Below are 27,851 nucleotides of genomic sequence, written 5' to 3' on the forward strand. Positions count from 1 at the left end.
TTACAGGGGTAAAACCACAACTGTATTCAAAAGGAAGAGAGGAGCATGTGGATCTACCTCTGTATCTACCTGCGTTGCACCAATGAAATTTCCCCATGTGGGACAATAAAGGAATATCTTATCTTATCTTATCTTATTTTGAGTATTGCAGTAGAAATACAGTAATAGGAAGGGATGTACAGTATAACATGAACTACAATATAAGATTATACTTCTTCACTGGTGCCTGGAAATAAAGATAATTGTCAAGTACGCTATTGGCAGTTTAGCGTTATATGGAGTCAAACCTTGTAGCTTCAAAATCTGAAAAAGAAAACCAAAGAGCAGCTGGAGTTAGTAAATAAAGACAGAAATGATCTAAAGTCATTATTACAGTGTTGATTAAATGAAAGCATTAAAAGAAGAGGACCACAATCCTTTGCTTCCATTTACAGGCAACAAACACATTTTGTCATTATCTTAAATGACACAAAGTTGACCTTTTTGAGCTTTTAACTAAGTTCTAACATAGTTTCCTCATCACAAACATAACTGGAGTTGTAATTTGGCTTCATTCATGCTCGTTTGATGAATCCTGTAAAGTAAGTCCTCTCAACTGAGCCTCAGAAAAACACTCCATCATTTCTCAGATTGGTGATGTCAAAGGTCGAGCTCCAAGAACTTGTGCCTTGATTTTAGGTCCATAAATAATCATCGAGCTTGTTCTGAGCATTTCTGCCTCAAACCACCTTCATTACAACCGCATGCTTACACTGGCATGTCAAGGCAAGCTAGGTTTGTTTATCTCCTTTATAGAATTCAAGCCTCTGTAAAAAGATGGAGTGCTAACAACACCTGGTGAGGGAACGTCTGACTGAGATTACAGTAATGTCCGCTTTCAGTTGTAAAGGCAATCAAGGCCATTTTAAAAGGGGACATACAGTACAATGCAAAATGTTTTTTTAATCTTGCTACAACAGTGTTTCTTCATCATTAGTTTATTCAAAGTTGTATTTTGATTGATTCCAGCAACAGAAGCTTGAGAGCTCAGAAAATTCAACCTAAAGTATGATGATTTGTAATCTAACATTGCACAACCCAGATTACAAAACAGAGCTCAAAGAATTGCTCCATCTCAAACACGTTATCGCTCCTCATTTCCTCCAGCAGATACAGCGTACCTTCTTAAAAACATCCCCCCGGGCGTGCCTGTACCCGTACCTGCGTGGGGAACCTCAGCACAGCCTCTGACGCTCGCTGAACTGCAGGCAGTCCGCTCCCTCTGCCCGAGTCTCCGTTCAACATGGCCGGCGCCTCCCCTCCTCCTCTTCCTCCCCCGTCTAAAGAGTCTGAGGAGGAGGAGGAAGGAGAGAGCTGGCCCGAGGCGTCGTTCAGCAGCTCCCTCACGGCCGCCGGGTTCAGGTCCACGTGGAAGTCGCCTGAGATCTTGCAGTTTTTAGACACGTCGAACAGTGCGAGGGTGATGAAGAACGGCTCCACCTGGAAGTAACGCAAACACGCTTATAAAAAGAGATTTATCACAGATTTCTTTCAATTTTTTTTACGCAGAAAACTATTGCTATAAAATAATCTGATACAGATATTACAAATAGCGTTGAAACTAGATACTGATTTGAAAATGTATACTTTTTCTTTTTTTTAACACATAAATGGGACAAAATTGGACCTTTCCTGAACAGTTTTAGAATGATCTTGAACTTTATCAGAACTAGTATAAGACCACATGAATACTAAATTACATAAAAAGTACTATTATTTTGTGTGTCTAAAAAGCTTGCATTTTTTGTTATTGTGGTATAAAAATTGGTATTGAATATCGAGTTTATTCCTTTGGATGGAAATAGAGTTTGATAAACACATTACGGCAACATGATTGGAGGAAAGAAAGCAATACTGAACTTCTATAATTCAATTTTGACCAATCGGAAACATCCATTTTACTAACCAAACTCTCAGACCACAAAATGAAACCTAAATTGTTTTGGGGTTATAAGTGGTGTTTAAAATAGAGTAATTAGTCTAAACGATAAATTAGACAAATGAGATGTATCGTTTCAAGTCCTTAAACACGTGTCCTTAAGAGGCTATAAGTACGATTGGTATTGTACAGTAGAAAATATTAATCTCAAATTAGGAACTTGTTTTTGCCACTTGTTACTTACTACGTGCATAACTTTTTAAAGAAATTGTACTTTTCAGAGTTTTTAACACAATACTTTATACTTTGCTTGCATGAAATCGAGTTACGATAATGATCTTACTTCAGTAAAAGTTTTGGTTCCTTTTTCCACTGTGAGTGATTCTACTGTGACAATGTTAAATGCAAACTCTTGCATGCAACTTTCAATTATGATTTTTTTTTGTGTCTATTCTTTGGAAATATCAGAATCTGCAAATTATATAATGTTTTGTTTGTATGATAAATCATATCGAGAAACAGTTACTGTTAAGTATTAGTTTCTCCCAATACCTTAATTTGTAATAAAATAAAATAAAATAATAAATAAAATCAAAATAAATAAAATAATTTGTGGGATGAATTTTACCTCAGTGGCTATCCTTTTAATATAACTTTCCATGTCCTTCAATCCTTATTCTGGTTCTTAACCGTAATTTGATCCAGAACAACACAGTACTTTGGCTACTGTCAAAGTGTAAATCCAGGTGCCCACGATCCACCTAGTGTAATAAATGATTTTATTCTGTCGTAAATCAAAGTGAGTTCTTTAGAGTGGAACGGTATAATGCATTATGCTCTGTCAAAGTGTGTCCATAAAACATTCAAAGTGCTGCGAGATGTGGTTGAGACTCAGAGGGCAGGAGAAGGATGGAAGAACACGAATGAGACAGGTCTGTTCAGTGTCTAATGCACCAGCAGCAGCATTTCTAAAATGAGAAGGGGCTTTAATGTCATGAAATGAACTAACTAGGTAATGCTTGGGTGATTCGACTTTCAATCAGTACCCTTAGAACTGTAAATGTGAGCACTGGCTTGGTACGATTACTTTGAACAACAAGATGAATTCTCAAATATTCGTGAAGATAGAAATATGTCAGCGTTTTTTTCTTAACTGAATTTTGCAAAGGTTTGATTCATCAGCCTGCTACACCAATCAGCTTGAAGTATCCAACTGAATGTTTTGTATCTCCCAAATAGTTTCAAATGAGCCTTTCTAGATTGGCAAGACTCTGTGTACAACACGTATGAATCGAGCTCCTGCCAGGTTAGGTCAGAGAGTCAGACAGACATGAATTATAAAGGAATAATATCTGGGGCAAAAGAGCAGGGGGAACGCAGTCTGTGTGAGTAAAAGAGCTTAAAAATGCATGGTTCTTTTAGTTTCTAGTGTCTCCTATTTCAGGACAAATGTTTTTTATGCAACAAGCGCTTTATAATACATATATATACACATATGTACACACATACACACATACTGAATTATACTTTTTAATCATAAAAATAATTAGTTATTTGAGTCTGAAATGCTTCTGGTTTATCATCATCATTTTCTGCATTTATATCACTTTTCTGCAAAACCTCTACTCTGTGCTTTAACCTCTCTCTGTGTAATGCATTGGCTTTAGATAATGTTAGTTGATTTTTTCACTGGAAATATTATATTTCCGGAAACAACACGAGTGCTGTGCGTCGATAAACAGGAAACAGCTGATGCCAATGTGTGCTGGCTTTGTTTTGCCAAGTCTATGGCAGCTCAGCATAAACTAAGTTACTGGAAATACAGCGATTTAACACAAGATCAAGTCAGGGCTTGGTGAGAAATTATCATTTTTGGTTTATATCTCCTTGTTTGCCTTTTCAGTTTAAGTCTGCATTCTCTCTTGACCAATCAATCGCTTAAATAGAGCGTTACGGTTCACTTAAGACTGTGGAGACACTTTCAGACCATACGAAATCGCTCTAAGGTGAAGAACAGTGGGAACAAACAGTAGAAGTACACACATTGGTGAGAACGCCGTCGCCCTTCTCGCTGACACAGCCCTGCAGACTGAAGGTCAGGTCGTGACAGCTGACCATGATGCGGCGACCAAAGCGCTCTTCAAAAGGCTTCACATCAGGCTCGATACCAGAGAAGTCCAGCCTCTGAAAAAGGAAACACACATTAAAGAGTAATTCTAAGAAGGCAGAACGTAAACAGTCAGAATCAATTAGGACATAAATAAAAGCTGAATGATACAGGAGTGAACATCTTACCTGCGTCTCAGGGTCTAGAGAGAACAACTTCTGTCTGCCATCATTCCTGTTGATCTTATTGAGCTGGTCCGTCTCCCTGGCGTACTGGGAAAACAACAATTAAAAAGACTGGATTACAATGTGTTTATTTATTGCTTTTTGAAGTGACAAAAAACATGATTTGTTGACAATGTTCACAATCTAAACAAAAAGTAAGGTTCTCCTCCAGTCTCAAATGCTTTCTGTTTAGCTGTCATCTCTTTATTTAAAATGTAATTGTACCGTATTTATGACATTGAAACTTTGAAGTGATAACATGGAAATAAAATCCTTTGTACAGTATAAGATAATGTGTTATACTGATAATGCCTTTTTTTAGTTTGATGTTCATCCCATAAAATGCAGTGGATTGTTGCACATTATCTCCTAACCTTCTAAACCGACATAAGCAGAAGAAGTGAAACCAGCAGGTCCAGACTGAAGCCGACATGAGGCCGTAGACAAAGACATGAAAGCCTCAGGTAACAGACCGGTGCGCCCATCACGCTCTCTCTAACTGCAGACTGTGGCCCAGAGCAGAGCGGCAGCAGCACACAGCTTTGTTCTCTGTGTGGAACGCACAATTTACACACGGATCAAAGAAACAGCCTCGATGGGACACACACTACTGTATCGCCTCAGGAATAGAATAATAAAAGATCTAGAAGAGTGGATTTGTAACTAACAACAAAACAGTAACATTCATGCTACCATTTCAATTGAACTGTCGAGAGAAATGGATGATTCAGCTTTAAGTCACGTCTATGATTAAGAACAATTACAGACAGAGAATCGTATTTCTTTAATAAAAAATAAAAAAATGTAAAAAGTGATGCGCAAATTATCGCAAAAGTGTCACTATCACAATATTGGTTAAGGAAATCATTGTGACAAAGTACATATATCATAATAACAACAAGTTTCTCCATCTGACATAAATGCACAGTTTTAAAAGAAAAACAGCCGATTTTATTTATGATTTTCCTTATTCAGTCTATTTTAGCCTGAAGTCACAGTTTTGTCTGTGTCAAGTTTTCATTTTCACAGAATTTGACAAATACATTACGGTTTGTTTTAATATAATTGAAAATATGTTGTCAAAAAAAGTATACTTAAACTTTTATAATGTCGATATCACAGCGTTTAACATATTGCAATTATTTAACATATCAAAATCATTTTCCCGTACTATGCAGATGTTTAGTAAAGTTCCCTAGACTGAATACAGTTTACAAAGAAGAAATAACATAGGTTTTACATTAAAGAAAAAAACATAATCCATAAGCCAATCATATTTAATCGAGATGGGAAGCAGGCAAAAATCACTATTGCTCATTGGGATATAACAAATTAAAAGCGCTCGTCAGTCACAGAAATTATTAGAGTCAACATAGTCTTTGAAGATAATTTGTTTGATTGTGAGTTTTAAATGGTGGTACATTTCGATTTCTGTTAATTGTTTTCATCTTTTATTAACCTTTTACATTTACAAGTGTGAAGTTTCAAACAAGAAATTAGAATCTGAAAACAAATAAGACAAAATTGGGGGAAAATACCATGGAGTTTATCACATGGTATTTTTCTACAATAACAGTGTAAATAAATCATAATGTGAAATAAATAAATAAGTAGTTCTAGTTCTAGTATCTCCTGGTACCTTGATGAGCTCCGGGTGTAGACTCCTCCCCACGTTGTCCAGCAGACTCTCCCCTTTACCCTGGCTGCTGGTGTCGTCATCTGAGAGGAGCCAGGACAGAGGTTAACTGAGTGAGATCAGTCAAAGCAGCAGCAACAGCAGCAGCAGCAGCAGCAGCAGCAGCAGCAGCAGCAGCAGCAGCAGCAGTCCCTTATGCTTCCCTGGAGGCTCTTTATTTGACTGGCCGCAAATTCGCTCTTTCCTGCTCGACATAGATCTGAAGCCGCCTCGTTAAGATTCAAACATGTTCCTTCACTTTTCTGCTGCTTCCTCCTGATGGATTATGGGCCACTAGAACTGTTAAGTAGCCTGCAGTTTTATTGGACGACGCTCCATCCTCCCGTCAGAAGACTCAACCTGAACTATTGGCTACCCCAGGGCAGCTGTGGCTACAGAAGTATCTTTCAACCACCAAGTATGACGCAAGGAGTTTCAGGGAACAACTAGCGTCCAAGTCTTTGAAAAATAAAAAGCCCAAACTAGTTAAAAGTTGTGTCAGCGCTGAACGAGTGCTATTGAGACAAACTGATTTTTAATAGCATTCAGTAGTTTACATAAATAAGAACTTTAAAACATTACCAGCTTGTATTTCAGTCATTATAGAGTCTATTATCATCAAAGAGACGTGAAAAAGGCTCAAAGGTCTTATTAACATGAAATTACCCTCAAAGGGGTTTTTTCAGCAGATTATGTTAGTATTAAAGGTTGAAAAAAAATGTTGGCCCAAATCTGAGTCTTATTTCCTCGTGGCGTGGACTGCCAATTAGTCCTGCCACGTATCAATCATAAAACTCACCTATCGCTCACCTGCAGCCGCATGTGGCTCGTCCCCACGTTTCTGCGTGTCTAAGTGCATTGATCTATCATAATATAGTTCCCTCAGTGTACGGGACAAAATGAAGACTGAGAAAGACAGTTCGAGCTGACTCAGAAGAAGACGGAAATCTACGGGAGACGAGAGATGCGATACGATCCGTCGCGCTAATAATCAAACGCACGTGTGTGTTGTATCAGTCCGCACAGGGGAGTGCGCATGCGCACTTCCGCCTGCGTTCTCAAATCGCCGAAAAATTGTCCATTGCGCCTTTAAACTACAACATACATAGATTTGTTTTTTCAAACTGCAATGTTAATGTTACCAGCAACATGCACAGTTTTTTATTGTTGAAAATAGCTATGAGACATTTCTGGCTCCTACATGCATTAGCTGAAGTCTGAATATTTCTAACAATCGGAAGTGCGTACAGAGTGGTGGGCGGGACAGTGATTAAAAGTCTAAATAAGAAAGTACAAAGAATAAAGTCTTTATTTGGTGGAATAGTCTGAGGAATAAAGTCTTGGCGGTAATGTAAAAGTTGGATACCAGCCGCCATAAAACACAGAAGAAGAAGAAGAAGAGTGGTGGGCGGGGATAGGGGGTACATGATGGGTCGGTTTATAAAGGGTAGATAGACATGGAATATCTGGAAACGTGTGAATGTCTACTGTGGTTGTTTTTGGATTTCTTCTGTTATTTGTATGTGTATTTATTTAGGACAAACAAGAGTCAATTTTACTGCGAATACTAGATAGAATAAAATGAAACAAAGTGGGACAGTGGTAAAACATGCATACATCAAAAGTAACCAAATCATTGAGAATTCTACACATAAGTCTAATTGGGTTTGTTACTTATCAACGTTTTAACTATAAATATATTTACCGATGTAGTGTCACAACAGTGTAACTACGGTAGTTTACTCAAAGTTGTATTTTGATCCTGCATGTTTGAGTAATCCTGTTGTTAAAGGAATAATAGAGGATTTTTTTGCCGATTTGAGAAATCAAGCAACTGGTCCCTTAGTCTAAGGGACCCCCGTGCGGAAGCACTTAACAGCCTCGCTGCTACACGCACGTTTGTTTATTAGCACGACTGATCGCATCGCATCTCTCGTCTCCGCAGATTTCCATCTCTTTTGAGCCAGCTCGAACACAGTCTTTCTCTGTTGTCATTTTGTACTGTACACTCGAAGGATCTCGCTAAACACACACCGGCATATCAACCACGCAAGCGCAACCAGGGAAACGTGCTGCTATCCTGGGGACGAGCCAGAACGAGGCTGCAGGTGAGCAGTAGGACAAAAGGGATGATGGATATGTGGGAGGACTTATCGGCTGTCCACGCCACGAGGAAATGAGACTCAGATTTGGCGCCAAAAACTCCTTTAAGGCATTTGGCCAGGATTCGCCTCGCCCTACACTTCCATACTGTATATATGTTTCATAATATCCCTTGTAAACATGAGTTGACCGAGTCCGGCATCGAGATTGGAGGATCCGATTCCAGTCTCAGCTGGGTTGGCTGCCAGTCTCTTCATTCCTGATTGGTGCCTTGCTGCTCCATTCCACCAGTCCTAAACCTCCACCTGCCCACGCTCCACCTAATAAAAGTACTGGTTGGGGCGACTTGGACTCTGTTCAGCTTGCCTCTGAATCAGACATGTCTCTTTTTTCTCTTTACTTGTTAGTCCCTGTGAAAGACACTAGAAGTCCCAGTTTCAATTGATTGATTGAGTTACTCAATTATTTATACTCTGGTGCAGTCTGTTTTGCAAAGTAAACGTTAATATTATTATTTACCCGCATCTACTTTACTATTTATTAACATCTTTGTTGTGTTTTCACAGTCAAATTTAACGTAGCCACATAAAGCCACACTAAAATGTACTGCTTGTTACTTGTTATTATGAGTTCTGCAGCTTTTAACAGAAAGTCAATAGACTTGTTTCAAAAATGAATCTGTTTTAGATCCGTCTTAAACCATTATCATGGTTTACAATGATAGTTAGATACAATGAGGTTTTCCAAATACTCACCCAGGGCACAATCCAGGGACTCGGCCCCGTTCCGGCGCTCCGGCCCCGCCTCTGTGGCACTCAGGGCCTGCTTCAGCGTGGCCACCCAGTCCTCCATCTCCGCCTCGCTGTCCGCCGCCAAGTAGTGACTGTAGCGCTCCTGCATCTTCAGCTCGAAGCAGTTTCGACGCATTTTGGGACTCTAAGTTTAAACAATAACACTGTATCTGTTATTATTTGTCATCCTTTTTTCACAATAACAGACAGACAACATGATGAATATCACTAACAAGTATTTTAAAAGTCGACTCGTCACTTATTCTTTTTCCGATTCATTGATCAAACAATTGTTTCCATTGTACATTGAAATGTTTACATACATTTCTAACCAAATAAAAGTTGAAATATAGGGACTGAAGGCTTCTAGATACATTGTATTATTGACTTGAAGTCCAAGCTGAAGGCAGGTTCCACAGTGTGCAATAAGCTCCCAGCACAGCGGCCCCTCACAAATCTGCTCTGAATGAACTCCCACACGCTGGAATCCAGGACATGCAGCTTAAGCATGGGGGCGCGTGGTAAAAGCCATACACAAGAACAATAATGTATATCAAATGTTTAGGCTCTTTTACTTGAATGACATCGATGCATGAGTCCAGGTAGATGGATCCTTTGGTGTCTTTGCAGTTCTTTTCATCTTTGTAAGAGTTGAGGATGTACGAGCCGTCAGGGAGCTGGGACAGGTAGAAGTACCGCCTTTTGAACACCTGCATAAAACAGCAAAGGAACGGTGACCTCATTAAATTAACTGCAAGCAATCAATCAAAATTCACAAAGTGCATAACACTAAATTTAAATAACCCCTCGTGCCCTCCTACACAACAACCCTAACCCAAGAAATCTAGAATACATGCATTATTTGTAGTGGTCTTGTCCTCTAAGCATGCCCTTGAGTACCTCAGTTTTGGCATCTCATGTTTTAGAACTGACAATAATGTACACATTAAAAAGTACACATTACTTTCCAGGGAACAGAGGTAATTACCGTGGGGGGGAAAACAAAAGCTAGCTTGTTCCGACATGCTGGTATATGCAGGCAGTTTTTAATGAACACAACATGAAGGCCGAAATGCTCAGAACGAGTCTGGTGATGATTTTTGTACTTAAAAACAGCACCGGTAACCTTCGAATCTGTACCTATGTCCCAAAAAGTGTTTTTGTGATGCTCAGCAAAGAGGAAAAAATTGCATAATATGTGCCCTTTAAATATTTTATAAGCCTGAACTGAACTTCACATTCTATGTGTGGTTCTGAAGCCAAACGAGCTGTCATGGTGGGGAAAATACATTACACTTATACCATTATACTCCATTATTATTGCCAGATCCTTTGTCCTAAAATATTAGGGTTCAAATCAAGCCCTACCTTAAGTATTAAGCAGGTGTCAGAGTGCATTTGGGATATTATCTGTGAGGTTGAGACATTTGCGCGGTGAGGTGTTGTGGCTGTTGCTGTGAGTGTGCTGCTGACTCACCCTCATGGAGACAGACAGGCTGCTGTTGATGTTGGCCTTCTGCAGCCAGCCCTGCTTCATGATGCCTCCTCTCTGAGAGCACAGCGACGACGTGTCCTGTGACCACGCAACAGCACCACAGACAATGAACACACATAAAACATAACGTGGACGGCAGTATCTGACTAAGGACAATGACCAGGGCATCCATTAATCTTGCTCAAAACTACGATTTAATACAGAAAAGAGTTTGGAGAATACTTAAAGTGCATTTAGTTACAGAATACGGATTACTAGCATTCACATGTATTTTCATGCTGAGTTGCATATTTTATAGTGAAGAAACACAACATAGGATAAAAAAAATGTTTTCTATTTCTCTCATTAATACCACAGTTTCAAGCCTAAATTTTCTCATCATTAAATAGCAGTCAATGTTATATATGGTGACTGTAGGCTTCTGGATAAAGAATATTAACAAATAAGTAAATAATAAGTATTACTGATGAAAATGTCTTTGTTTTAAAAGGTCTTTTCATACCTACTTTAGAGTCTGTACAGTCTAAATAACAATTCTCAAAATATGACTTTTTAAGTAGACAAGTCACAATTAAGATGATTAATTGTTGAAGCTCTTCTTGATTTATTAAGCTTTACTCAGCACACTTTGAGGCAACAGCTGCCTTGGGACAAACAAACACAACCTGGCTCCCGATCTGCGGGAATTACCTCTCTGAAAACAGCCAATTAATTACTCTCACACACACCGAGGTCTGTATGGTGGTGCAGCTGTCTCATACATGTCATGGATGTGGTAATTGAGCCCCATTCAAACCCAAGTACTCAGCTGACGAGAAGCAGCACCCAAACCGCTCCCGTTAGCTTACATTAGCAATAGCACGTAGCAGGGGCATATAATGACATTGACAGAAGGGCTTTTGCACTGTGAGACTGAGCCAATCGCACTGAAGAGGTAAGCACACGTCGCGTCTCCCTCCTTCCTCCTCCTCTAATCTAAGTGGCTTCTCATCTTTCATCTAGTGTTGTCCTCTGTGTATCCTTTCCCATCAGGCTGCACTGCACAGGCTCCTCAAATCAAAATGTCCCTCACTCTGAAATATAAATTATGTAAGCAGTCTATAAAAGCCAACATATTTTAAAGTTACGCCCAGGACAATTTTGGGAAGAGATGGAGACATCTGCTGCCAAGAGGTCCAGTCAGAGCAACACAGCTATGCATTTTGTTCAATTAGCCCCTTTGACTGTCTGACTGGGTCCACATCCGGCCTCTGGGTAAGGAGAGGAGAGTCAATAAGGACTATTTTTAGAACAGCCAAGCCTTCTGCTTTCTCCGATTTTGACCTTTGCCGTGTCAAGCTGTTGTAGCCAAATCTATTGACCATAAACATAAAAGGAAATGGGGACGGAATTGTAACAAAATATTAATCTCACACTATGATATTATTACAGTATTCAACTCTCAAAATAGTTCAAGGTGAAATCAGGAGTAAAACAAGGATGTGTTATGTCGGGATTTCTGTTCCTATTGGTGGTTGATTTGATCATGAGAAGGACAACCACAGAAACTTTAAAGGTGTTGTACTGGATTTTTACAGTCTTAAAAACATGAAAACTTGATCTAGTTCATTTTGTAGCAGTGCAAAATTTTCCAAATGTATTCTGAGTATTCTAATTATTCACTGCAATGTTTATAAGTGCTTTTCAGTTGTCACAGTAAAGCTAACAAACATTAGCATGCTAACAGCACACTTCCTGCTTCGCAACAATAAAATGCCCTATAAATAGAAGCCGACAGCACACTGTAGTATAATACCGTACTTTTCGGACTTTAAGTCCTTTTCCCACGCTTTGAAATGTGCGGCCCATACAACGGTGCGGATAATTTACAGATTCTACGGGCTAACGGCCACCGGGGCACTCTAGTAGTAGTAGATGTCAGTGGACAGTGGTCACTGTATTTTAAGCTTCCAAACGCCGTGTGTTTTATTACAATCAGACTCATATTCACAGAGAAATGAGTCTAATGAGGAAGTGAATCAAGACGTTGCAAAACGCTCACGTGGAGTGCGGACATGTGATATACAGCGGTCTGCAGTTTAGAACCTGCCGGATTGAAATGAGACTTTCCTGGCCAGACCTGACCATCTTTCTGTGTAAATATCATATCACAAATGTTACAACGAAACACTGGCTAAGCACAAGCTCAGGAGCAGATGAACCAGATGTGAAGACACAGACACAGGTAAAGCTTGTTAAGCTTCAAAATTAAGTGTGTTTTATTACAATCCAACTCATATTCACTGAGAAATTTGTCAAATTAGACTGCGGCACAGCAGCTGGAACGCAGGTGCGCCGCGAGACCCCCGGTTCAAAAGATAACTGGTGTGTGTAAATATCTCATGTTACAACGTGGGCACTTGCGGCTTATTGACAGGTGCCCACAATTTGTACAATTTATTGTTTCTTTGTAAATTTTGTTGGAGCAGCTTTTATTCAGGAGCGCTGTACAGCCCGAAAAGTACGGTATTTATCCTATGAGCTGCTTTTACAATACATCTGTCCTGGGACAAAACAGCACCTTTAAAATCTATGTCTGTGGAAAGGAGCCCTTTCCTACAGAAGTCATGACACGAGCACTGTCCTCTGCAGTCATCTATGAAGGCCTCACCTCATCTTTGGCGTCTTCATCCATCTCAAAGACTTGGGCTGGCAGCTTGTCTGACTTAAGGCCTTTGCTGTGAAGACAAAATATGGAATCAGACGTTAATCGGAACACTGATCTGGAGTTATAATACTCCTGGAAATCATAATTTTAAATAGAAGTTACAAACGTATTATTACAGGCTCAAGAAAAAGTTATTTTAAATTTTCTTCACGAAAACTACAAAACCGACAAACACCAAAATGAATTAGTGTTTTTCTTATGCAATGATCATGGCACATGGAACTAGAGGAACTACAAAGTAGCACATAGTTCTAGTAATTGTAGCGTATGCAGTGTTTTCATCAATCAGTGATCATGATAGTATTAATTTAGTTGTTTGTCAGTCTTGTAGTTTTTTCAGAATGATTAATAGTTTCCCTATTAGTTTACATTGCAGAGTCTTTAGAGATCTCCATTGCGAAACAGTATGAGTGAGTGAGTGAGTGAGTGAGTGACCACTTTTACCACTGCGTGTCCATCACCGTCACACACAGACTGCTTTCTGCGCGGTGCTGATGTTGTTGTTGTTACTTTTAATGAAGGTTGGTTGCCAACTGAAAATGTGCATTTATCATCACCTACTGTAGTTAAAAGTTAAAAGTAACACCACAACAACTCGTCACATCACCGGCAACAAGGGCATGACGTCATCATACGCGTTTTCGTCTTTAAGTGACCATGGCAACTGAACAGGATATTGTCCTTTTTGCCATTTTCCACGTTTGTATCCTGCTCTTCCTGCTCCTCCATGTGCTTGGCATTTACTCTCTGTTGTATTTGCTTTTGCAGTAGCTGTGATGTTTTAAAGTTACTATAACAGAGCAGTGACACCACACACGAGGAGCAAACCAGGGCCTACGCCTGACAATTGAGGCTATAGTGTGCACCAGACTTTAAGGTGGAGGCCTATATGGATATTTCCTCAGTGGTTCTTACGTGGGAAGCATGCGGAAGTCTCCAGAGTACGCCTCGTATTTGTAGTTGATGACGTTCCAGTCCGTGTTGTACATCTTGATGCACTGCCAAAAAACAGAGCTGGATTAGAAACACTCAAAACTCAAGAACCCAGTGACCTTCAAATCCGTCAGAGCAGCAGTCAAGCACTTAGCTCCTACTGCGTATGCTTCCACTGTGAGAGAGAAGAGCATTGTTGGCCTGTGTTGAGTAATTGTAAATATCTCCTGACATTGCCTGCTGTTCTGGAGTCGTCTCGTCGCAGTCATGAGGAGAAAGGCGCATGTCCGTTCGCAGTATGTTACAGAGTCTTTGATGCACTGACAGAATTTCAGATGTGAAGCATTTAACGCTCGGTCTCCTCGTTCCAGGTTTCTTTATGAGTTCTGAGTGACTTAACATGGACATCTGCTGGGAGTCATCTGTTATGTACATTTTATTTGTTTGGTCTGTGTTTTCAATGGAGATAAGACTCGTTTGACTTATTCAGTTAAAGTTAAACATAACGGCAGACAGTAGAGCGGTGTATACATTCGTAGTGTAATACAGGGGTCCCCAACCACCGGGCCGGGGACCGGTACCGGTCCGCAACGCGTTTGCTACCGGGACGTAAAAAACTGGAAATAAACTATCAGTGACAGCATCTTCTCTGACGTAACTTTCGCCTGTCCCTCATGACACACTAATAAGCTCGTCTGTGGATATATAATGAAAAGCCTTATAGGAAATTGCCAATGAAATCCATTAAATATAATGGCAAGTATATTATATCTCTGCTCTTGTCCTGCGTGAGAACATAACTGATAAGTGCTTTATACATGATACATCATCGCGGTGTTTGATGACACGCTGCCCAAAAGTAGACCCACAAGCCAGCGAAAATGAGTAAAAAACAAAAGTCTTTGGAGAGCGTTTTTGCAAAGGGGAAAAGGCAAAGTGAGGAGCAGACGAGGAGCAGACGAGGAGCCAGCGAGGATTTTGGAGGACATGTCACCTGGGCCAGCATTCTGCAACTGCTACGCGATCACCTGTTTTTACTTTTACAATAGTTTGAGCGCTACTTCCCGTGCGCAAAAGATCCATGAACTGCACGTGAATGGATCGTGACCCATTTGTGATTCAACCGGGCGAATCGAGCATGTGCAACAAGAGGATCAGCTGTTGGAGATTGAAAATGACGGTGATCTTAAACGTATATTTGAGGGAACAACTCTGCTGACTGCCATATTTATCTGATGAGCTTCCACCAGTCAGAAGAACAGTGAGGACACGTGTAACTGTACGTTATTTTACTCCAATTCGGATCTTTTGGAATAGAACACTTAATAATGTACAAACGCGTCTTTTGAGAACATTTCGCCTTCCGAGCTGAATCGAATGGAAGCCCAAGCCCCGCCCACTTTTGCGCATAACCTGGCACACCGGTCCGTGAAAATAAAACCTACATTATTCCGGTCCGTGGTGCAAAAAAGGTTGGGGACCCCTGGTGTAATACATGTTGGATTGTGAGTTGCCCTCAAGTAACCCCTGTCAAAGTGCACAATATGAACACGGAAGCTGTGGTAGATCATCATGTGTTTTGGAAAAGCTCAATCAACTTCAATTTCAGCATTTTTTATAACTCCTGGAAAAACATGTTTAAATTGGTTTATTCAGGTTATTGGATGGAAATGTGTAACTTGATTTACTATTTCAAGTGTAACAGCTTTTATTAAACAATAATAAAATACCTCTTTGGCAAACAGACTCTTGGCTTCTCGCTCGGCGTTCTGTGGCACTGAGGGAACGACGGTCCTCCTCTGACGGGAAATCTGGGCCTCCTGAAGTGCCAAAACGATGAGGAGAACGTCGTCATGTTCGCAGTGAGAAGAGTCACGACAGAACACAGAGAAAGAGAAAGATGATTCGTGATGTACAGAACAGATGAGTGTCAGAGTCTTAAGCTAACGCACATGTGCAGCTGTGTGATGCATACAGCAGAGACAGCAGACAGGAGACTGTAAGACCCTCTGGGATGGGCAGGGGCACTGATTTGTGAGGCCCTGACTTCTGGCAGTTTAAACAATCATTTAACAAAGGAAATGTATTGTTATGTATTATTTGTTGTCTAATCTATTGTGTGATATATTGTGTTGTTTTTTTGTTGCCCTTGTTAACATTATGGTTGCTAGGTAACAGTAGTGTAATTACCTCACACCTGCTACTCATGTCCAACCAGAAAGTACATTTGTCAAACTGAGTAAAACTAGGCAAAATATTTAGTAAAATCTAATATGTGTAGTCTTACCAATCATATGTGTTGCGTTAATGATCTAAAACGGTTTCCTTGCTTGGGTGTTTTTCATGTGTGTAGTACTTATGTTATCAGTGTTCAGAATTTTGGCCATGTCATTACAGAGTTATTGTACCAGGTTTGTTCTATGCCCCTTATGAACATGTGCTGTGTAAATCCTGTCTTATGCCCCCTGCTGTGGCCCCCCCGCTGTGGCCCCCTCCCCTGTAAGCCTCACCGACACATCATCCATGGGGCAGAGCAGCAGGTCCCGGTGCGGGTCACTGTGGATCTGGGCTTTCCTCTGGAACACCACATTCTCGTAGTCCAGCGGCTCGATGATCTTAGGTTGCTCCTGTACGAGACAATAGGACACGTTGGCTTACATATGACAATACAATACTCATCATCATGGTTATTTGATGCTTCTCTGCCCAAATCCATATGAATTCAATGGGAATGAAAGAATCAATGGGAGTGATAGGTGCGTTTTATGATTGATACGTGGCAGGACAAATGATTTATCCACGCCACGAGGAAATATGATAAAAAATTTGCTGAAAAAAATCGTCCATTCCACCTTTAAGCCATGTGCTGTTTATGTTCATGTTCATATTTCATCTCTCACTCAGAGGATGATAAAACCTGACAGTTGCATTCATTTGTGAAACATAACATTCTAATTATGTATTCAAATGTTTGTCTGCTGTATAAGTTCATCTATGATACCTTGGTATCATGGATGAACCATGATACCTCATGGAGGTATCATGATACCTCGGAGCTCTGAAACATCTCGAGCCACTCGGTTGACAGTGCAGGATTCCAAAATACAGCACAACATTTGGACATCTTGTGTGGTCATCAGTCAGTGGAATATGTTACCAATAGAAGTGATTACATGTACAAAAAATAATACTGAATGTTTTTATGAACTAGACATCAGCCTGCCCAGGGACGACAGGTGGAAATCCGCACTTGAGCTACAACCTGAACATGGTTTAGGTGAATGTATATTGTGCAGTTCCCGTCTAATTAAATACATAAAAAAACCATACGGTCATTTGGGTGGTGAATATTACAGGTGGAGCTCTTTTTGACCATTGCTCAACCTGTTTTATGTAAACATATACTATGGCAACAACTGAAGTCACTGCATCAAGCATAACACTATTGTTCTTTCAACTTGATCTTAATTATAACATACATTGTAATAAATATAGCCAACTCCAAAGTCCAAAAATGCTAAATGAGTTTTTATTCATGTAAAATATTGTGTGGCTGATATTCAACAATATCCTCCGCCAAAGAGGAATTATCTTTTGATTTTTGTCATTGCTTACATATTTGTAAAGGGAAACATATTATCTTTTTCCAGGTACTTTAAACTAATTAAACTGTACTGTAAGTAGGTCACTATTTTACATTTTGATCTAAAATGGATTTTCTAATTGACTTCCTGTTCAGAGCTGAAGCCTTGCCTCTTGTAAGCAGCAGTTTCATGTATGTGTCTTTAGCTGGGCTTTTCGGCTATAGTAGCTTTGAGCAATGAGATCAGTTGAATGGAAACCGCCGACTTGGAAGCCACAAAAGTTCAGAGGAAAGTCACAGCGCTGGAAAGCATAATGCTAAATGCTAGAAAAGTAAAACCAGAACAGCCATTTCAATTCCAATATGCGGTCAAAAGTGAGTAGAAAAATCATCAGCCACATTAATAAAGCATTGTTTCAATATATAATCTTACATAGCCACACACTGCAAACAACATTTCTGGTCAACTTCCTGTTTCAGAGAGAAGTACATGATATGAAATGAGCTGTTGACAAAAATCTTCCTTTAACAACTAGGTCAAGATGTGATCACAAGTTGGAACTTAAGCAGTGGAGCAGAAGTTGAATTAATTCCCTGAAAGTGCCTCTTGAAGCCGTGGTTAAGCTAAGCAGAGACGATGGTGAAGAATGGATAAGCTGAGAAGTCTTGGCAGAGCAACACAGGACCATTTGGCAAAGAAAGAAATTGTGTTGATTTGTAACACCAACGATAGACGCAAATTTGTCATGTTTTTCCATTCGGAGCTTTTCCATGTTGCTGATGTCGAGCTGTGGAAACAAGGCCCTTGTGTTCCAATGATTCTAAACCACAAAAAGGCTTTTCTGATTCATGTTTGATTTGCCACACTGCAAGCAAAAAAATAAAAGGACTGAATGAGGAAGGCTGCACATATCACTTTACCACTTTATCACAAATGTTTTTTGTTTGTTTATGGGATGTGTCTGCATTGATCATTTCAGTATTGTATTGTTTAATTTCCTTTGAGTGACAATAATTCTTAACTTGAAGAGAATGTGCCCAATTTTTTTCCATGTAGTTGAGCTAAACTTGTTTGCATGTTGTCAAAAACAGCTCTTAGGGTCAAAATGAGACCACTGGGTGCGTTCTGCATCTCATTATACATCATTTTATTCTTTGGTAGCTTTACTGTGACGGCAAAAACTTGCTCTGGCTTCTGACAGTCGTGAAAAAAGCTGCTAAACTCATCACGGTGAGTAATTAAAATGCTCGGAAGATGTGAACATGTGTTTTTCATGTTTTTAGACAGTAAACATCAGGTACAGTGTATGTAACTTTAAGTCCAGAGATCCATTTTGCACACTTCCGCCTGCTCCAATGGAGCTATCCCTCCAGTGTGCTCTAGCACTTCCCTCGGGTCCACTCTTAAGTGCTGTTCACACCGCGGCGTTAAATTTGCGCCCGGCGCAGAAGTTAGATGCCTGTACATTTGAAGACAGACGCCCCGGACGCACGTCCGTAAAATACACTCAACAGCAGACGTGTGTCCGAGTCGTCCAGCGCACATGCGCAGTGGAGGAGTTGTGCTGTGTTGCTTTTCTCCCGGTGTAAATGGAGTTTAATGGCGGACCATGGCTTTGGTTTATTAACTTTACAAAGTCCAAAAGCGGAGGCGATGGGCTCCGGCCGGGGCTTGTCTGGGAGCCGCATATACTTCAGAGCTGAGCGGAGTTTACTCAATATCATTATTTGCTCCAAGAGCTGTGTCTTAAAGATTTTTTTTTATCTTGCAAGGTTTGTTTTGGGTCTTCTTACGGGTCGTGCGTAGCACGTCACTACAGCGTCATCTCTGATTGGCTGCTGCCGCGCATCTGCCGCAGAAAGTTGGACAAAGCTGAACATGTCGGCGCTGGTCGAGAGCGTCCGAAAACGCAGGAATCGCGCTGCAAAAACGCAGAAATCACACCGCGGAAAACGCAGGACGTGTTTGACGCGCGTTTACATAGACTTTGAATGTAAACTGGACGCTTTGGACGCTGCGGTCTGTAACCCCCTTTAGTGGCCTGGAACAGAGCCACCTCAGCTGCCTCCTCTACACATGGAAGAGCAGCAGCTCTACTCTGAGCTCCACTTGTGTGACTGAGCTCTTCAGCCCATAAATAAACCACCCTGCGGAGGAAACTCACTTCAACTGATTGTATCTACAGGGTCATGTGTGGGGTTTGCATTTTCTGCCCGTGTCTGTACATTTCCTCATTACTGATCACTTTGATGTAATCCTTGTATGCATTGCATAATGGCAAATAAAGCACATCACGTTAACCCTAGATTAAAAACTGGAGACACTAATAACTACCGGTACTCTATTTTTGTGCAATTTTTTGCCAATATATATGTAGTCACTTGAGCAGTCGCTCATCAGCCTTGTTCTTTGTGCAGTCTGCTCAAAGCATTACACTAATCTTTACACCAGCGCCGCTTCCTGTCATGTGCAGCTTTTTCAACCACAGCGTGCACCTCCATCTTCAAGTCAGAAGCATGACTTCTGCTTTCAGAGACCTGCACAAACGCATTGCACTGTCAGGATATGAGCCAATTTAGAGCCTTTTTTTGTGTCGCAATGTCTCGCACTTTCTCCTTTAAGCTGTGGCTGCGTATCCGGGGAAACGAGCTGATGACAGAGGGAAAGGAGGAGGGAAAGTTCCAGATGTCCGTGTCCCCCTCGTTGAAGCAGATGGAGGCCATGTGTGGTTTATCACAAAGTCACAGCCCTCATGAACAGAAGAAAAGTATTTATAGATGTATACAGTACTACTACTGCTGCTGCTGCTGAGCTTGTACTTCAGTCTGGGCACAGCACTCTGAATGAATGAAAGAGCTGAGCAAGATTGTGAGGGGTTCTTATCTTATCTGTGCCACGAAACAAAGCAGTCTGTAGTGCCGAGGAGATTTGAGGTTTTATAAATTAATTTTGTGTTAAAGATGTCAGTGAAATGTTCATTTTCAATCATAGTTACAAACGCGCACTGCGAAAGCCACATTTCAGATTCAACATCACTGCTACTCTCTATACCACCTTTAAATCTACACATTACATTGTATTAAGCGGCATAGGAAGGGGCTAGCTAGAGTGGAAAAAAATGGAGACTTGAGAAGAACACATCTAAATGGTCAAATCGCTTCTGCCTTAACTTTAAAAAGCAAATTACAACCAACAGTGTAGTGCCTGAACGCGTTCATTGAACGGAAGTTCATGAACGCATTCATAATTTTGGTGAACGTGAACTGAACGCACTGTATCATCACTGCCGACGAACGATAATATGAACGCGTTCATTCTGGTGTCTGTGAACGGCACGTTCGTTCTTTTTAATTTCGTTCCATAAAGTGTCAGATTTCTAGAGACTTCAGGGCGAAAAACACACCGTTATGTTGCCCAACCAGAGCCTATGCGTGGCAAGTGTGAGAACTCCGAAGTTGTAGAGGCCGATTGCGCAGACAGAGATTTTGCATGTTGCACCGCACTGCGCAGCATGGACGTGACAGCAACAGAGCAGCAAGGAGTCGCCCTACGACCAGTTACGTGAGTTTTATGATAAGGTCGGTGAGAATGGGAACAATCTGCATTTCTGTGCAAACTTTGCCTCTGGGGAAGGCTGTCCCTTCAATGTGAATGTAAATCTTGGTTGGCTAAGGATTCAAAATTGGATATGAAGATGAAATCTGACACATCGTTTCAGCATTAAACTAATAAAACAATTGCTGCCTGTGGTTGTATTTGGGCTGTGGAAATAATTTAGAAACATTATCGCATAATATTGAAAAAAATAACTGAACTAATTATTTTTTTGGAGCTGTGAACTTAGTTCAATTTTTTTAATTATGAACTATGAACTGAACTAGTTCATTTTAAAATGTGTGAACTATGAACTGAACTAGTTCATGTAGAAAGTGAACTTTCCCAACACTGACAACCAAATCATATAAATCGTTAAACCAGATTCTTATTGACTGACTGAACAATCTGAAACAAGTTCTTCATTGAACACTCTCGTTTTGGTCTAAAAACAAGCCAAAAATTAGCCTGTACATGCAAATTTACAGGAACTGCCAAAGGGAAACTAAGACATTCAGAAAAGTAAGGGAAAGTCCATGTCGATTATTAAGTTTAAAGGGCCCATATCATGCTAAATCGACTTTTCAGAGCTTTTAACCTTCTTTCAGAGCTATTGGCACTCCTATTTGAAAAGTGTTTTTTTGATTGATTCCTGCAGTCTTTAGCTAAAGAACAGTTTCTATCCTTCCCCTCGGATTAGCAGACGGACGGGGCCTACTCACCAGGATGAGCCAGCCTAGTAGTGCCGCAGCATGCTTCCCTGTTTCAGCCCATCCTCCAGGAAGTACTCTATACCTGAAACACGCCCCCCTCCCCCTCGCTCAAGAGGAATTAGCCAAAGTTAGCTTCAAATGCAACTTCTTTAGTTCCAACGCTGCTGCCGCTGTGTCCTGCACTGTGTCCTGCGCTGTGTCCTGCGCTGTGTCCTGCGCTGTGTCCTGCGCTGTGTCCTGCGCTGTGTCCTGCGCTGTGTACCGGCGCTGTGTACCGGCGCTGTGTACCGGCGCTGTGTACCGGCGCTGTGTACCGGCGCTGTGTACCGGCGCCGTGTACCGGCGCATGCCTCGGCCTCTGTTTACACACCCACCACCTCCACGAAAGGCCTATGTCACTGAGTGGGCGGGGGGCGCACGCTCATGCTGAGACTACGTCACGGGTTGGGAGGGGGAGGCAGATCGCTCTTCACGAGGGTGGGGGCGAATTTCAAACTAAGCCATCTCCAGGTTTGTGAGCGGGGTCCAAGATGTGGGTGATATTTTATAACTATTATGGTGTTGCACAACACTCATTATTATCAAATATGCCCTTAGGGTAGACTACAAAACTGGAAAAATAGCATAATATGGGATATTTAAATTCTACAGAAATAAACAATATACTATTTTGTATATTTTTGGTATTTCTATAGATCACTGGCGTTGTAGTCGACTAAAGAAATTCTTGTGCATCGATGAATCAACTAAAAAGGAGAAAAGACAATATCCACAATAAGTTAGAGTTCACGCTGAACCCTAACGTCTGCCTGTCCGTTCGAGGGAGTCCGATCTCTCTATACTTCTTAACCTCCAGACTGACGCATCAAGGCTGAATCTGAGGAGCTGAAAATGTGACTTCGTCATAGGACAGTTGTATTCTGTTATTGAGGACAGTGTGAATATGAGAATCTAATGCATTTCTTTATTCTACTTACCGGTAATCAATTTGTAAATTTTAAGGTATATTGTGAATCAGGACGCGTATCGTATCAAGTTATCGGGATAAGAATAGTATCGTAAGGTACTTGGCAATACCCAGCCCTAGTATAATTATACTTTCTTTATAAAACATTGTGATCTTACTAGGGATGCGTACCGCAACGACGGACCGGATCCGGACTTGTAAAAACGTTTCGGTTCAGGTCCAAAAAAACCGAAACCCCGGTGATTCGGTTCTGGACTCATTAAAAATCTACCACTCACATTCTATATCCTTTACGTTCTAGAATCTAAACCATCCTAAACCTTCCATAGATCGCGAAATTCGCGCTAGAAAAGACGTAAACACTGACATCGCTGTTAATGGCCCGGAGCCATCAGCGACGCACGCGTCTTCCCGCGGCAGAAGTTGAAGCCGGCGAAATGAGTTTAAAGACGCGGGAGACCGAACATTCGGGAAGATCACTGGCTTAATTGAATCGTTTTAAGCCGCCGCGTGCGTCGCCGCTTGTGCCGCTCCGTGAGTTAGTTTAAGACGCTTGTTAAAGGAGCGGGTTGTGCTTTGGTTTGGGTGTAAATATTGTAACTTCTCGCTCAGGTCAGTAATGCTGGTTTAGTCCTCACAAGTTGTCCCTTTATTTCTTGAACAGAGTTGGTTACTGTTGGCCGTAACCATGGCGATGGAACAGGAACATCAAAAACTACCTCGTCTCCTGAGCCCGCTCTTAGCTCCGCCCCAGAGACCGCGCACGCGCACTAGAGACTAGGGTCGCTACAATATGAATAAAATAACTGTATTATGTTGTAGTGTGATGTGGCATTTTTTTAGGTGGGTTAATGTGCAATATACATATTTATACATCTAAGTAAATACTAAGTCAAAGTAATATTGTTTAATTGCTGGATTCATTAATTGGAGCTTATATTTTGTAATAGTATTTGTATTCTACAGTTGTTAAATATGGTCTTGTGTTTAATGCTGTTAATATGATGTTTTGTGTGTAGTGTAAAATATTTTCATATTCTATTTTTGATACTGCTAAGTTGATTGATTTATAGTGGTTCTAGTTGACTTTTATGCTAGTTTTTGAAGGTTTTTACATGACTTTGATGCCAATGGATCTGCAAAATTAAAGAGTGGAAATGTATCAAAAGGCATTAAACTTCAGGTGTGGGGAACAGCCCAGTCAAACCAGTAATACACTTGACAAACATAGTATCAGCTGAAACAGCTGCCCCAATACCAATACTCAACATGCTCTTGTTCAGAAGTTGTTCCTCTAGTAAAACACATGAATGTGTGTTAGCTAGCAGCTTGTAAGTTGTAACTTCTGTTAATAAACAGTGAATAAACCAGATAAATTGAGTTTATTTCAGTCTGCAGTTAAGTCCTTGTTTATGTGTCTTCAACTTAATTTAGCCAAGTAGCTTGTGTTATGCTGTTATAACATTATTCAAAAATGGCATGAGTTCAGCCGGACTCATTAGGTCCAGACCTGAACCTAAACCTCTGGATTCGAATCCGGACTTGAACCTGAACGTGGGTTTAAGTCTGCATCCCTAGATCTTACTAGTTCATAATAGTTCTGATAAAGCCCATGGTCAGATTTTCTATCTTTTTGACAACTCTTCTTCCATGTGTCGTTCTATCTCCGGGCCCCTTCACAGTCACTAATTTGAACTAATGATTTAATCGGAAGTCTGCCTCCAGAAGCGGATGAGACTGAGCAGAGAAAGAGACAGTACATATTTAGGAGAGTGGTCGCAGCAGCACGCCTGAGGGAATCCCCAGAACTGAGAGCACGCCATCTCAACAACACAACACAACACGTCTTGTTCTGCTATTTCCGCTCTGCTCCATCTCCCCCTGTAAACTGCTGCTGAGGCTAAAAGAGCACAACAGATCCACGTGGGTCCAAGACAAACACTACACGAGCACTACACAAACACTGCATGAACACTACACGAGCACTGCACAAACACTACACAAGCACTACACAAACACTACACGAACACTACACGAACACTACACGAACACTACACAAACACTGCCCGAGCACTGCCCGAGCACTACACAAACACTGCACAAACACTACACGAGTACTACACAAACACTACACGAACACTACACGAACACTGCCCGAGCACTGCCCGAGCACTACACAAACACTGCACAAACACTACACGAGTACTACACAAACACTACACGAACACTACACAAACACTGCCCGAGCACTGCCCGAGCACTACACAAACACTGCACAAACACTACACGAGTACTACACAAACACTACACGAACACTACACAAACACTGCCCGAGCACTGCCCGAGCACTACACAAACACTGCACGAGCACTGCACGAGCACTGCACAAACACTGCACGAGCAATGCACGAGCACTGCACGAGCACTGCACGAGCACTGCACGAGCACTGCACGAACACTAGACGAACACTAGACGAACACTAGACAAACACTAGGCGAGCACTACACGAGCACTACACGAGCACTGCACGAGCACTGCACGAGCACTGCACAAACACTACACGAGTACTACACAAACACTACACGAGTACTACACAAACACTACACGAACACTACACAAACACTGCACGAGCACTGCACTGCACAAACACTGCACAAGCAATGCAAGAGCACTGCACGAGCACGGCACGAACACTAGACAAACACTAGACGAACACTAGACGAGCACTACACGAGCACTGCACGAGCACTGCACGAGCACTGCACGAGCACTGCACGAACACTGCACGAACACTAGACGAACACTAGACGAACACTAGACAAACACTAGACGAGCACTACACGAGCACTACACGAGCACTGCACGAGCACTGCACGAGCACTGCACGAGCACTACAAGAACACTGCACGAACACTGCACGAACACAGCACGAACACTGCACGAACACTAGACGAACACTAGACGAACACTAGACGAGCACTACACGAGCACTACAAGAACACTGCACGAGCACTGCACGAACACTGCACGAACACTGCACGAACACTGCACGAACACTGCACGAACACTGCACAAACACTAGACGAACACTGCACGAACACTAGACGAACACTAGGCGAACACTACACGAACACTACACAAAGACTACAAAAAGACTACACAAGACTACAAAAAGACTACATAAACACTACACAAAGACTACACAAAGACTACATAAAGACTACACAAACACTACACAAAGACTACACAAAGACTACACAAACACTACACAAACACTACACAAACGCCTCTCTCTCTCTGTGTGAACAAACGAGGGCTCATCACAGGATCGCTGCATGTGCTTGTACTGCCCTAATTGCGTCACAGTTTGGAGATGATCATCATAAGACTGGTTGCCTGAGGGGAACACTTGGCCAGGCTCTAATCGTTCATACTTCAAAAACAGGATGGATTTGACAAAGTTACATCACTACAGGAGTCAATGGAAAGTTACAATTTAAAGGGCGATTGTGCTATAGATGTCACAATACAATCTATATAAACAAGACTTTGAACAGAATGAGCAAACCTGTGGTCAAAAAATAGCAATTGCATTATGTCATCCCATAGAATTCTCTTAATATCGTCACACAAACAATTGACACTAAGATTCCTACTTATCTCACAAGTCACAACTTTGAGGACTACACTTAGAGCTTGGGATGTTTGTGGCAAGATGTGCAAAAAGAAACGTCAGACAAAATGCGGGACAACTCGATATACCTTTAGTTCTCTCTGCTACATTATCACGGATACTTTTGAATGGTTATTTCAACATCTTAAAGCCTCCACTGGTTTAACATTCCGCTCGCTGTGACGATACAATCCGGCTCTTTACAACAAGGTCACTCAAGTAAACACTTTTTTATGTATTTATTACTTTCTTTGAGAGTAGAGAAGTTATTTGATTATTGACACCATTGCAAAAAATTACTCACACGAGTTGATATTGCTTGATTTTGTTGTTCATGATAATCTTTTTTCGTGTGTGTGACCTAAATGAAAACAATTATCTAGCTACCGATTCACCTTGACGTCACTATTTACACACACATCCTTTGCTGAAAATGTTTGAGTCAGAATGTGTTATGACAAAACTCTACTTTTTCATTATAAACATGAAATATTATTGACCAAAACGCTACATCAGAAGGCACATACTGGACAGCTCCACAAGTTTAGACTCTCAACTATAGAGATATTCATTACTATGACATTACCAAACCATGCTTTTTATTTTACAACACTATGAGGCTAATCAGAGGGAAGCTCCTCCAAGGACAGTACAGGGCAGGACAGTGCAGAGGAGCCATGCATGCTCACTGCTGCAGCTGTCCAACTGGCACCGCTCCTTCCTCCGCCCGCATGGACACACAAAGGAACCCGTAGAGGAGACTGTAGATCGGGCTGTCCGTTATTAGACTACTGTACATAACATGACTGTGGGAAATGGTCAAACCCGGGCCAAACACGTATGGCATCGTGCGGTCGGAGCGCCGTTATTGGCCTTAAAATCAGCCGACATAGACGGAATACGTGGTTTAATCGAGGTAATTGTAGCCATCAGCAGCGTTTTATTATTTTTGGGACGTTAGCACGTTTTCTCAGGGTGAACGCGTTTGAATGTGAAAAGTAAAGGATGTAAATGAAGAAGAATGAGTGGGTGACGTATTAGGGCTGCGAGATTAATCGCAATCGCACATTTTGGAGTACCGTAATTTTCTCCAGCACAAATGACTGAATGTTGTCCTGTTCAGCCTAAAAACGGCTAACTACGTTGTAAAGAGCTGTAAAAACATGTTCTGAAATACATAGTTTGTCTTTCAGTTAATTCCCCTGAACTTTGAACAGAACCGGATTATAAAAACAGAAATACAAAAACAAAAAAGTGCCATAAGGATATTTCCCCAAAGCTTTCAAATCTAGGTGGTATAATGATGATAGAAGGTGTAAAACAAATACACAAAGAGGAAGTTACTTGACAAGCCACTACTTAATTG

The 27,851-nt window shown here is 41.2% G+C and overlaps 1 protein-coding gene across 3 annotated transcripts in view; it reads right to left on the reverse strand.

Annotated features, from left to right (window-relative positions):
- Window positions 1–27,851, reverse strand: part of dock11 (dedicator of cytokinesis 11) — a 91,776-nt gene that overhangs the window by 63,633 nt on the left and 292 nt on the right. For all 3 annotated transcript variants that reach the window (XM_072458912.1, XM_072458913.1, XM_072458911.1), the window contains exons 2-12: window positions 16,464–16,580; window positions 15,684–15,773; window positions 13,936–14,018; window positions 12,964–13,030; window positions 10,296–10,391; window positions 9,394–9,528; window positions 8,783–8,963; window positions 5,889–5,968; window positions 4,214–4,297; window positions 3,962–4,102; window positions 1,201–1,479 (exon numbers count right to left, since the gene is read on the reverse strand). In XM_072458912.1, the coding sequence (XP_072315013.1) occupies window positions 1,201–1,479; window positions 3,962–4,102; window positions 4,214–4,297; window positions 5,889–5,968; window positions 8,783–8,963; window positions 9,394–9,528; window positions 10,296–10,391; window positions 12,964–13,030; window positions 13,936–14,018; window positions 15,684–15,773; window positions 16,464–16,580 (1,353 nt within the window). The remainder of the gene's footprint in view (window positions 1–1,200; window positions 1,480–3,961; window positions 4,103–4,213; window positions 4,298–5,888; window positions 5,969–8,782; window positions 8,964–9,393; window positions 9,529–10,295; window positions 10,392–12,963; window positions 13,031–13,935; window positions 14,019–15,683; window positions 15,774–16,463; window positions 16,581–27,851) is intronic.

The sequence above is a fragment of the Eucyclogobius newberryi genome, unplaced genomic scaffold (assembly GCF_026437365.1).
Source record: "Eucyclogobius newberryi isolate DKJ021-1_F unplaced genomic scaffold, fEucNew1.0.hap1 SCAF_22, whole genome shotgun sequence".
Lineage (NCBI taxonomy): Eukaryota > Metazoa > Chordata > Actinopteri > Gobiiformes > Gobiidae > Eucyclogobius > Eucyclogobius newberryi.